At 36.0% G+C, this 11,164-nt stretch overlaps 1 protein-coding gene across 2 annotated transcripts; it reads right to left on the reverse strand.

Moving 5' to 3' along the window:
• Nucleotides 1-896: 896 nt before the first annotated feature.
• Nucleotides 897-5,205, reverse strand: LOC149543174 (putative pentatricopeptide repeat-containing protein At5g52630). 2 transcript variants are annotated; one of them, XM_089798063.1, is made up of 4 exons: nt 4,042-5,205; nt 2,580-3,873; nt 1,480-1,566; nt 897-1,370 (listed from the first exon to the last, which is right to left on the reverse strand). In XM_089798063.1, exons 1-2 carry the CDS (start codon nt 4,715-4,717, stop codon nt 2,675-2,677), a joined length of 1,875 nt encoding a protein of 624 aa, XP_089654189.1. In that variant the 5' UTR covers nt 4,718-5,205; the 3' UTR covers nt 897-1,370; nt 1,480-1,566; nt 2,580-2,674. The 2 variants fall into 2 exon arrangements, with proteins under 2 accessions (XP_089654189.1, XP_089654188.1); XM_089798062.1 differs by having other exon boundaries at nt 2,580-5,204.
• Between the last annotated feature and the right edge of the window lie 5,959 nt (nt 5,206-11,164).

The raw sequence follows: 11,164 nt of genomic DNA on the forward strand, positions 1-11,164 counted from the left end.
ACCGTCAAAATTGCTCACTTGAAACTGCCTGCAAACAAACATGTCAGAAAACAATATAGTGTGTTCGGTTTTGGCTTTGAAAACATGTCAAATGAACACTTGGGAGCACGAAAACTGAGGCATTAGTTTATTGTCATGAGAAGAGTATAAATTTGTGATTTGGGCTCATGACGAATTACTGGACAAATTTGGCAAGTGGTCAAAGTTGGGTATTTGGTGTGCACAACTGGGAACATTGGTAGAATAATGATTTTTACAAATGAAATGGACCTGAGAAAGTGTGCAGACGAATTTGTCAAGACTTGAAAATTGACACACAAAAATTTTCAGAGTAGAACACAACGATACAATACATTTGGTCTCATCTATCACAAATTTAGAGTTATGACATTCCGAACAGGGCTACTGATCAATTTGCAATTTTAGACACCAGTAAAACTTCATAAATTGCATTTGGAATCACGTTTGAAAACTAGTGAAACGGATTCGTTATAAGCTCAAATTTGGAACATAACAAGCATCTGACCCCTAGAATGCAATGCAAATTTTTTTTTCTCAATTTAGTCAACTAGGTCAAAGTTATAATTAGTTAAATAGGGCTTCCCGAAATTTTGAGAAATATGCATCAGCATGACAACAATAAACAACTAACTTTGAGATATTCAAAACCTAGTCAAAACATATGTAAAAGACTTGAAATAAAAACATATGTTCTCTGATATGCATGTTTAACACTCCCAAAGCAGTGAGTCATGAAACTTAACTGGATGTAAAATATTCAATTGCAAACTAGGCTTTCTGTCGTTGTTTGACATTTGACAAAAATATAGATTTAAGCAATGCTCAAAATGATGCTTCATGAAATGACAATTTTATCATAATGGGACACGTGCATCTACTGAATGAAAGATGTTAGAAACATGAAACACTTCATTGGCCTCAAAATGACAGCTGGTATACATGCATGAAAAGTTCTTATAGAGGCTCTTGGTTTTCAGAATGGTACTCAAAATCAGAATTTCAATTTTGAGTCCCCTCATATACAATAACAGATTTGTTCATCTATTTGTTGATCTCCACCATATGTAACTGTTGGTGTATTGGCTTGCTTCTGTTCAGTCTATTTCACCCTAAAAATTGCCTGAGAATGCCACTTCCAGTCCACTCCACTACCCATGAGTACAAACTGTACCCTCTTCTTTCACCCCCTTTTAGTCGCATTTACGTACCTTCTTTCTCATCAATGCTGCCTCTACCATCTTTCCAATATAGTGCCTTTTCCCTTTTATATTTGTGTAAGGCTGGGTTCCAATGAATTGTTGTAGTTGCCATTTTTGCAAGAAGATGGCGACTTACCACACAACGATGATCTGCATAGAAAAATGAACAATTTTTTACACTATTTCGGATTTACATAAAAAATACTCAATCTTTGAATAAAAATTGGAACTTCATTCTTGGGTATGTACTAGTACATACAAGAGCTCTTTGGCCCGCTGTAAAGTGGCGACACGATGAAGGGAGCAAGTCCAGCACTCCCACCTCAGATTGTATTCTGTTCATCATCTGCCAAAATAATGTAATAAGATCATCTTAGAGTTGAGATAACATTCAATCCAATCATTTACAACAAAATTCTGAATTATTCCCCATATTTAGTAAATTTTATCATCTCAAACTTGCCCAATAGTCTTAATGTCCAAAGTGGAATACTGGTTGCGCTGAATGAAAAGACTTTTCTTAACACGGAACTACTGAACTTTCGACCAATGTTTACTTTCACTGCTTTTGCAAATAAACATAAACTTGGTCTAACATAAGAAAGTTTGGGAAACCACGTTGAGCCCGACAATGGAAACTAGAATGGGGGCTTTATGAATTCAATCTGGAGGAAGGAGAAGCCTAGAACAGCATGAGCTGGCTAACATATAGATTTTTTAAAATATTTGTTGTTTGTACAAATAACAAGCACTCAATCCAAAATAAGAAATTTCAACTGGATAAGATTGCAACCAAGGGAACATGTTATATTAATGGTATTTAGCTTCTCTTTTGGAGTAACGGCAAGAGAGGTCTGATGTCGAAGGGAAAGTAGTGACAGATAATACTAATTTTGTTGCACAGAAATCTTGAACAAAGAAAATAACGTAGCCGGAAGTACAGTTATTTAAAACGGACTAAAAGAGATGATTATACACTTCTTCTGATCTATTTGTCCATAAAGCTAGAACTTCTAAATTGAAATGCATTTCTGCATTGTATTCATGTTTATTCTATATTATGATGCAATTCAAACTATGAACTGTTTGCAATTATTAGTACTCAGTTTCAAATTTCAGATGGAATGTCGACTCTCAACCAAGAGATATCTCCTGGAAATAATGTATTGATGATCTAACAGAACCAACATTATTAGTTCTTGTTGTTGAAATCTATGCGTAGATCAAATGGTTAGCAGTAAGCAGCTGGCCAAAAACTTGACAAAAGTGAAGACTGTCTCATGTATACACAATATTGGGTAAGGAATGAAAGCAATCAGCAAGCATAACTCTACTAGCCATCTTCTCCAAATATATTACCTTGGAGATCCTTTTATTACAGTGTGCCAGAGTGAACTGATATTCACCCAGCTCTAGCCTTCCATCCAAGCTGCATGGCATGCCTCATTTTAGTATTACCAATAATCACCACAAGAACAGAGTCCATTGTTAAAATTATGGAATCGATTTGTGTCCCTCACTACAATTTCTCTATTTACAATCTTGGAAATGAGCTTGATACTAGTGTGGCAGTCGTCACAAACACGGAGGTTCTTTTTTATTCGAATTGTTGCTCCAGCAGGTGTACTAATAAGGCCAAAAGCAAGTGCCAGCTTTTCGCTGTGGTAACGAAGAACATCTTCTTTCTGCTCCTCCTCAACATCCCGCAGAACACAGCTAGTGTTAGGAGCATATCCCAAATCTTTCATTTTCCGAGTTAGTGCCTCTAACATTGCATATATCCTCTTAGACTCTGGATGCAATTTGTCGCCAACAGAGAAAGTATGGACTGTACTCCTTACCTCAACCCAGCTGAGTCCAGTTTCCTTTTTCACTCCCTTATCTTTCATCAATTTCCTTACTTTTGCTGCGTCATCCCATTTACCAGCTGCAGCATAAATGTTTGAGAGCAGTACATGAGTGCCTGAACATTGCGGCTCTAGCTTAAGAAGATTTTCAGCTGCACGTCTCCCTATTTCCGTGTTTCCATGAACCCTGCAGGCTCCAACTAATGCTCCCCAGACAGAAGCACAGGGTTTTAATGGCATTGTGTTAACTATTTTATCAGCCTCCTCGATGTGCCCCGAACGACCAAGAAGGTCTACAATGCAAGCGTAGTGCTCTGATGTTGGAACTATGCCACAGTCTCGTTGCATAGCATCAAAGTAATAGCGACCCTCGTCCACTAGGCCTGCATGACTGCAGGCAGAAAGAACACAGACAAAGGTGATGTTGTTTGGTTTTGTCCCTGCCTTTTGCATTTCTTCGAAAAGTTGGAGGGCTTCAACGCCATACCCATGGTGAGCGTAACCTGCTATCATAGCTGTCCATGAGATTACATCTCTGGTAAGCATTGATTCATGTACTCGACGGGCATCCTTTATGCACCCACTTTTTGAATACATTTCAATAAGAGAATTCCCTGCACATTTTTGAGATTCATATCCTGTTTTGATGACGTGACCGTGAATTTGCGTCCCCTGTTCGAAAGCAGATAATCTTGCACATGCACTGAGAACGCTGGAAAATACAAATTCATCAGGCTTAATACCCCGATGAGGAAGCTGACAAAACAGCTTTAAGGCTTCCTCAACGAGCTCACTCTGAACATAACCTGCAATGATTGTTGTCCATGTGACAACATTAGAGATGTACATTTTGTCAAACACATGGCGGGCATCTTCTATCCGGGAACATTTTGTATACATATCAACAAGTGAACTTCCCACATACACATCAGAACCAGACTCAGTTTTAATTATGTGAGCGTGAACCTGCTTACCCCGTCGCAATTCGGCCATGGCAGCACAAGCCCTCAGGACGCCGGAGTATGCGAACTGATTTAATTCAATTCCCGATCTCTGTATCTGCCTAAAGAGTTCAAGGGCTTCTTCCGGACGTCCGTTCTGTGAATATCCTGCAAGCATAGCATTCCCAGAGATGCTGTCTCGTCGAAGCATTTTGTCAAATACTCTGCGTGCGTCATCTGTGCAGCGGCATTTAGAATACATATCAATAAGAATGTTGTTTGGAACAATATCTATAAGATTTCCTGTCATAATGATTTGAGAATGCACCTGTCTCCCTAGTTTCACAGCTGCTAAACTGGTACATGCTTGAAGAATCGCAGCAAACGTGAATCGGTTTGGTTTGACGTCCGCTTGTTGCATTTCGCAAAAGAGTTGTAATGCATCGTTACATCGTCTATTCTGTGTATATCCCGTAATCATGGACATCCAAACCCCGGCATCTCGTTCAGGCATTTTGTCAAACACTTGGCGAGAATCTTCCAACTTACTGCATCTGACATACAATTTAATGAGTAGATTACCCAGAAAGATATGCCCAGTAATTCCAGTCTTAATAATGTGGGTATGAAGCTGCTTTCCCTGTTGAAGAGCTCGTGTTTTAATATACGCATGTAAGAGGTGGGCGTACAGATTCATCTCGGACTCCATTGTATCTAATCTACGGTCTCTCTTGAAATTGCTATCCCATAGCAAAACTTTTCTTCGGCGATTAAAAGGGTGTGCATTTCATAAGAAAATGTAAACACATACATTAATCTGATACCCAATCTTTGCCATGACAAGTTGCTGGCATAGTTACTCACTCTGCTCTCTGCTATATGATGATTAGACATTCCCTGATGAGCAAGTTGAAAAAAGCCGCATGCGAATTCAAATCACTATCGAATAATCTGGAACAGCGAATTTTGGGTTAAACATCTGTTTTACTAGTTGGTGTAGCGACTGTAACATCCATGGCATCCCTCTCCACACTCGTATATGGGTTTTTGATGTGATGACAAAATCTAAAATCTACATGATATAAGACCAAAACTGTTGAGAGAATGTAAGTTTTTGTTTGGAGGTATTGAAAGTGGAATTTTCAACATTTGTATTTTTTATATCATTTGATTATTTCTAATGGTAGCCACCATGTCTGTTTAGGTCTGCAAACAATTAGAGACTTGCATCAAAAAGTCACAATATTAAAGGTTGGATCCAATTTTACATATCAAAAGGTCAAGGTCATGTTCTCTTTGTATGGCTTTTGCTATCTTTTTTTCTTTAGTGACACATGTTTCAACGGCCTTGTCATGTCTATTTGTGTGAATGCTTCTTCGTTTCCATAGTTGATTAGATTTATAGATGTTGACACCTATATTTTCAATCAGCAATTTATTCTTGCATGGTTGAGTAGTGTCATTACGATCACTCGTACATAATTATGTGTCAGTTGCATCCTTGAACAATAGATGTTTTGCCTTTGTTTGTCATATATATTTTGTTTAAAGAAGCTATGTAGATTATTGTCTGCTATTATTTTTTAATTTTGGGTAGCCTTGTTTTTCTTGTTCAATTTTGCAAGTATTGTTTCTTTTAATTTCCAACAAGATCTATGTAGCTATAGTTGCAAAATTTTACATGGTATCAGAGTGTAGGTCATTGTTTCGAATCCCTCAAGCCCTTTGACCATTCGTTGGCTTAGGCTTGGATTATCAACTAGTATGTAGTGGGTGCAAATCCCACCTTGTAAATGGTTGTATTTGGTTCCATGGTGTGGGGTGTTGACGTAGCGACTATATTCCCGATGAAATCCCTCTCTACTGCTAGTATGTGCTTTTGGTGTGATGGCAAAATCTCCATACTACCTGTTATAGAACATTTTAGTTAAATTGTCAATGGTTTCAAAAGCAATCATAGAACCCATTGTTTTTATTGGGAACACTTCTAATATATCATATCATTCCACTAATCATTTTTTGGTATGTTATGAGTATGTGGAAGGTCACAATAATATTTTAAATTTTTATTATTTTGAGGTTGATTGCAAGGTAGTTTATTTAATTATTTAAATATTAAGATTAAAACTACTTCATTGATTATATATACAACACTATTTAATAAATGACTTTTCTTGCAAGACCATTAGACTAAGTATTATTGTGTCACTTTTTGGTTTAATCAATTAACTAGTTATTATTTATTCAAAGTACGTTAAATTTATATTTTAAGACTTTAATTATTGTATATAGGTTTTAGTATAGGAAATTATACAGTATAATAATATAATGAATAATTTTGACCTTTCATACTTTTCTAGAACCATTATAAAATTTTAAATATTTTAAATGTTTATTGTAATAATTTATTACAAATAGATGCTTCTTAACTTGAACCATTTGTCCATAGCATCATCATTGTAAAAAATGAATTATACATAAAACATGTTTATAAAATCATTTAAAAAATTTACAAAAGACTACTTTCTCTTGGATATAATTTAAAATAAAAAATAAAACTAACAATATATTTTATACATATAATAAAATTACTAATAAAATAAATATATACTAAGCCACTAAGTGGCACTTGTTAGTCGTGAGCATATAGTGGGAGACTAATATTTTTAGTTGAATCTTTTTATCATTAATGTTTGATGGTACTTTTATTTTTATTTTTATTTATACAAAGAATATTACTTTTTCTTATTGGTTCTTTCTAATTTGTAAGAGTTTTTCAAATTTTCTATTTTTTTTTTTCAGTCTATGAATTTATAATATTATTTTTTTTATCGGTAAATGGTCGAAGCCTTTTGATTATATTAAAATGATAGAATACAACAAAGTTACTCTATTCAAACGAGCATTGGTAGGAAAGAACGAAGAAGAAAACCTCCGGCCTTGCCCGGGACCGTAGTCCTATATTATTACATTATTAGAAGGAGCATACCCCAGTTACCACTTATCCAATTTTGCTATTGTATACAAAATAAATGTTAAGTTTTCCTTCTCTATATAAAGCAGGTAGCAATGATGCTACAACAGTCAAGGAGTAAAGCAAAGGGAAGGTGAAAGGTGACAAAAGCATCCAAAAACATGTTGAATATAAAGGGACCTTTTAACTGAAATTTGGGGTTGAGATGTTACTCCTAGCTAACTTGCTGATCAACAACACAGCTCAACAAAAAATCATGAGATATTTTAGTTAATAATCTTCAGAACTAGAATAGAAACCCCCGTAATCCTTAAAGTTCCTAAACTTAACATTATGTTAATGATTTTACTATAGGATTGGTGAACATGCATAGGAAATGTTGTAAGTTATGTTAACAATCTCTAAATAAATCTTGTCGTCATTTTAATTATATTGATTCCCTCTTTCTATAGTTGTTAATTGAGAGAGACATTCTAAGACTCTACCTGCAATGAGATAATTTGATCCTGGGGTGAGTGCACCAAAATGGTGTACAAAAAGGGGAGTATAAGTGGACACCTTTTTTCTGAAATTAGGTAAACCTAAATTTGGACAAGACATTTGAGGATCATCCACTAAAAATGACAAGATGTGTAAAACATATAAATTGTAGTACTCTAAATCTACTCTCTAAACTACTAGAGTTTTTACAAAATGGATAAGATTAAGTGGGTCAAACCTTGCACACACGAAAAATAGTTCCTAATTTTTTTAGAAAATATAACATAGTTGTTTTCATGTGCAACACAAAAGACCAAGTTATATTTAGTATCTTGCATATCTCTTTGGTAGGATGATAGCTGTGAGTAATATATCTAGAAGTTGTGTATTTTTTTGTAATTTTATGATTAGTGTTTTTTAAATTATGAATATTGAACTGACTACATCCTGAAATTTTGGTACATGTTCGTGTGCTAAGCATAACTTGCATCAAAATAATCGAAAATGAATTTTTTTTTTTGAAAAAGTGTATAGAATCAATCGTAGAACAGTAATATATAATTTATTTTGAATTTGGTTGAGTATATAAAAAAATATTTAAAAAATGGTAGACATATGTCTGTGAGGAATGTCAAGGCATTGCTAAAAGTAATTAAACTTTACAATGTTAATGCTGTCCAGAAAAAAGAAAAAATTATATGGTTAGAAAGCTAAGAAGATGTGTAAGATTATGGTGGTGATTTTAGAGATACCCACTTCACCATTAGAAAACCTAATGAAGGAAAAGTTGAGAATTCATCTTAGAAGATGAAAAAACGTCTAAAGGAAAAAAAAAATGGAGTGAAAATAGTCGCCCAAGCCTTTGGGTTATTTTCCTAGGCTATCACAAAGCCATAACCTGATTAGGTTTTTTGAATTAAAAAAACCTGATTGGGTTATGAAAATAAAAAATGTATTCAAAAACCTGATCGGGTTTTGTATTACTACTTCACAAAGCTAGATTGAGGGAGGGAGTGAAGGAGAGAGAGAGATCTATCGGGTTATGTATTCTAATAAAAAAGTGTCTATCATAGCCTTGTCTCCACCCATCCTCTCCCTACATAACTCCCTCTCTCTCATTTTTTCTCTTTATCCAATCCCCTTCTCTCTTTCTCCTATCCCCTTCTCTCTCTCACTAACTCTTTATATCATATCCCCTAATCTCTCTCTCCACCCTCTCTCTCTTATCCCCCCTCCCTCTTTCTCCTACCCCCTTCTCTCTCTCTCACACACTCTCTCTCTCTCTCTCTCTCTCTCTCTCTCTCTATCTTTTTCCCAAACCTCACTCTCCCCCTCCCTCTTTGTATCTCTATCTTTCTATGTCCCTCCCTCCCTCCCTCTCTCTCTCCCCCTCTCTCTCAACCCCTTCTCCCTCTCACTCTTTCTATCATATCCTCTAATTCTTCTATCCATCCCATCCTCTCTCTCTCTCTCTCTCTCTCTCATAAATTCATATCCTCTCTCTTTCTCTCTCATCCCCTTCTCTCTCTCTCTCTCACTATTTCTATCATATCCTCTAATTCTTCTATCCATCCCATCCCCCCTCTCTCTCATTCTCTCTTTTTCCTATCCCCCCCCTCTCTCTCCATCCCATCCTCTCTCTCTCTCTCTCTCTCTCTCACACACACACACACACACACACACACACACACACACACACACACACACATTCTCTTTGTCCTATCCCACCCCTCTCTTTTTCCATCCCCTTCTCTCCCTCTCTCTCTCTCTCATTCTTTCTATCTCTCTCAATCTTTCTATCATATCCCCTATTCTCTCTCTCTCTCTCTCTCTCTCTCTCTCTCTCACACACACACACACACACACACACACACACACACACACACACACACACACACACACACACACATGCACACACGCACGCATGCACGCACACTCTCTCTCTCATATCCCCTCTCTCTCTTTTTCCTATCCCCTAACCTCTCTCTCTCTCTCTCTCTCTCTCTCTCTCTCTCTCGCTCACTCTCATATCCTCTCTCTCTCTCTTTCTCCTATCCCGTAACCCCTTCTGTCTCTCTCTCTCATATCCCCTCTGTCTTTCTCCTATCCCCTAACCTCTCTCTCTTACTCTCTCTCTCTCTCTCTCTCTCACACACACACACACACACACACACTCTCTCTCTCTCTCACACATATCCCCTCTCTCTCTTTCTCCTATCCCCTAAAATCTCTCTCTCTCTCTCTCTCTCTCTCTCTCTCTCTCTCTCTCTCTCTCTCTCTCTCTTCTCTCACACTCACTCTCACATCCCCTCTCTCTCTCTCTCTCTCTCCCCCCCCCCATAATCTCTCTATCTCTCTCTCTCCATCCCTCCTATACCATAATATCTCTCTCTCTCTCTCTCTCTCACCCCATTCACTCTCCATATTTCTTATTCACTCTCCCTCTTTGTATCCCCTTCTATCTCTTTATCTACCTTTATGGAGTAGTAAACCAGAACCTAATCGGGTTATTTGTCCAATGCAATTAAAACTCAATAACCCGATTGGGTTATTGAAAACTATAAATAAAACAACATGTCAATAGTTATTATGTTGATTTAGTGAGTTTGGACTAGATTCTACTGTTGTTTACATGTATTTGTATACCAGGTGTACAAGTTTAAGGTTTTTTGTGCTTCAATATGCTAAATTTGATATTTTTCATGTGCCAACCTCTTATTTTATGTTAGCATCTTATGATTGAGCATAAAAATAATCATATTAGTGTCTTATTGTTTATTTGATTCATGTTATTGTTTTTAGGGTAATTTGCATCTAGAATTCATGAAAATCTACCTATTGATATTGATGTAAAAACCGCACCTAATTTGACAAACAAAAATGTTCAACATACCATAATTGAAATGATTATGACAAATACACTTAAGTCACCTAATGCCCCTAATGTGACATCTCAAGTTGAAGTGATGAATGCACATGATGTAAGTAATGAAAATATAGAGCATGTGCGTACATCAACATCTCCTAGAATAATTTGTAGAAAACCAAAGTTTGTAATTGATATTGATGAAAATATTTTGAAGTCAATGCATGATAAAATGTCAGAAAGAAATTGTAGGAGAATTGTTCAAAAGATTTGGAATAACTATTTTGAAAATTTAAATCAAAGTGGAAGATGCCAAATTGTTGTTGAAATGATTAAAAATCTAAAATTTAGAGAGAAAATGAGAATTTTGGGGTTAAGAACATTTGAAAATAGTAGTGAAAGAATCATTGTTAGAAATCGCTTTGATGCATACAAATCCATTGGCTCAAAAGCATGTGGTAAAGATGCTAATACAACTCAACGGGTCCTCACATCAACCATAATGGGAAAGGAAATGGAAAAAAATTATATAGTAAGCCAAATAAGTAAATCATTAAGGATAAGTAGAACAACATTAGTCAAAGCCTTAGTGAGGTGAGAGAAAATTGAGAATTCTAATTAGACTTCTTTTTGGTCATTCCAACGTAGACTCCCACATTTAAGGATAAAGTTATTGTTGATGCATTAAAAAGATTAATAGAAAACTTTTGGCATGACAACACAAGGGCTTCACCAAACCAAAAAGATGTTGTAAAAAGAAAAATTGGAAAAACAAACTATGAGCCACTTACAAAACATTTTTTGGATACGACTCAGACACAATTTTACGAAATGTT

The sequence above is a fragment of the Cupressus sempervirens genome, chromosome 8 (assembly GCF_028749045.1).
Source record: "Cupressus sempervirens isolate cs-2001-9-10 chromosome 8, ASM2874904v1, whole genome shotgun sequence".
Classification (NCBI taxonomy): Eukaryota; Viridiplantae; Streptophyta; class Pinopsida; order Cupressales; family Cupressaceae; genus Cupressus; species Cupressus sempervirens.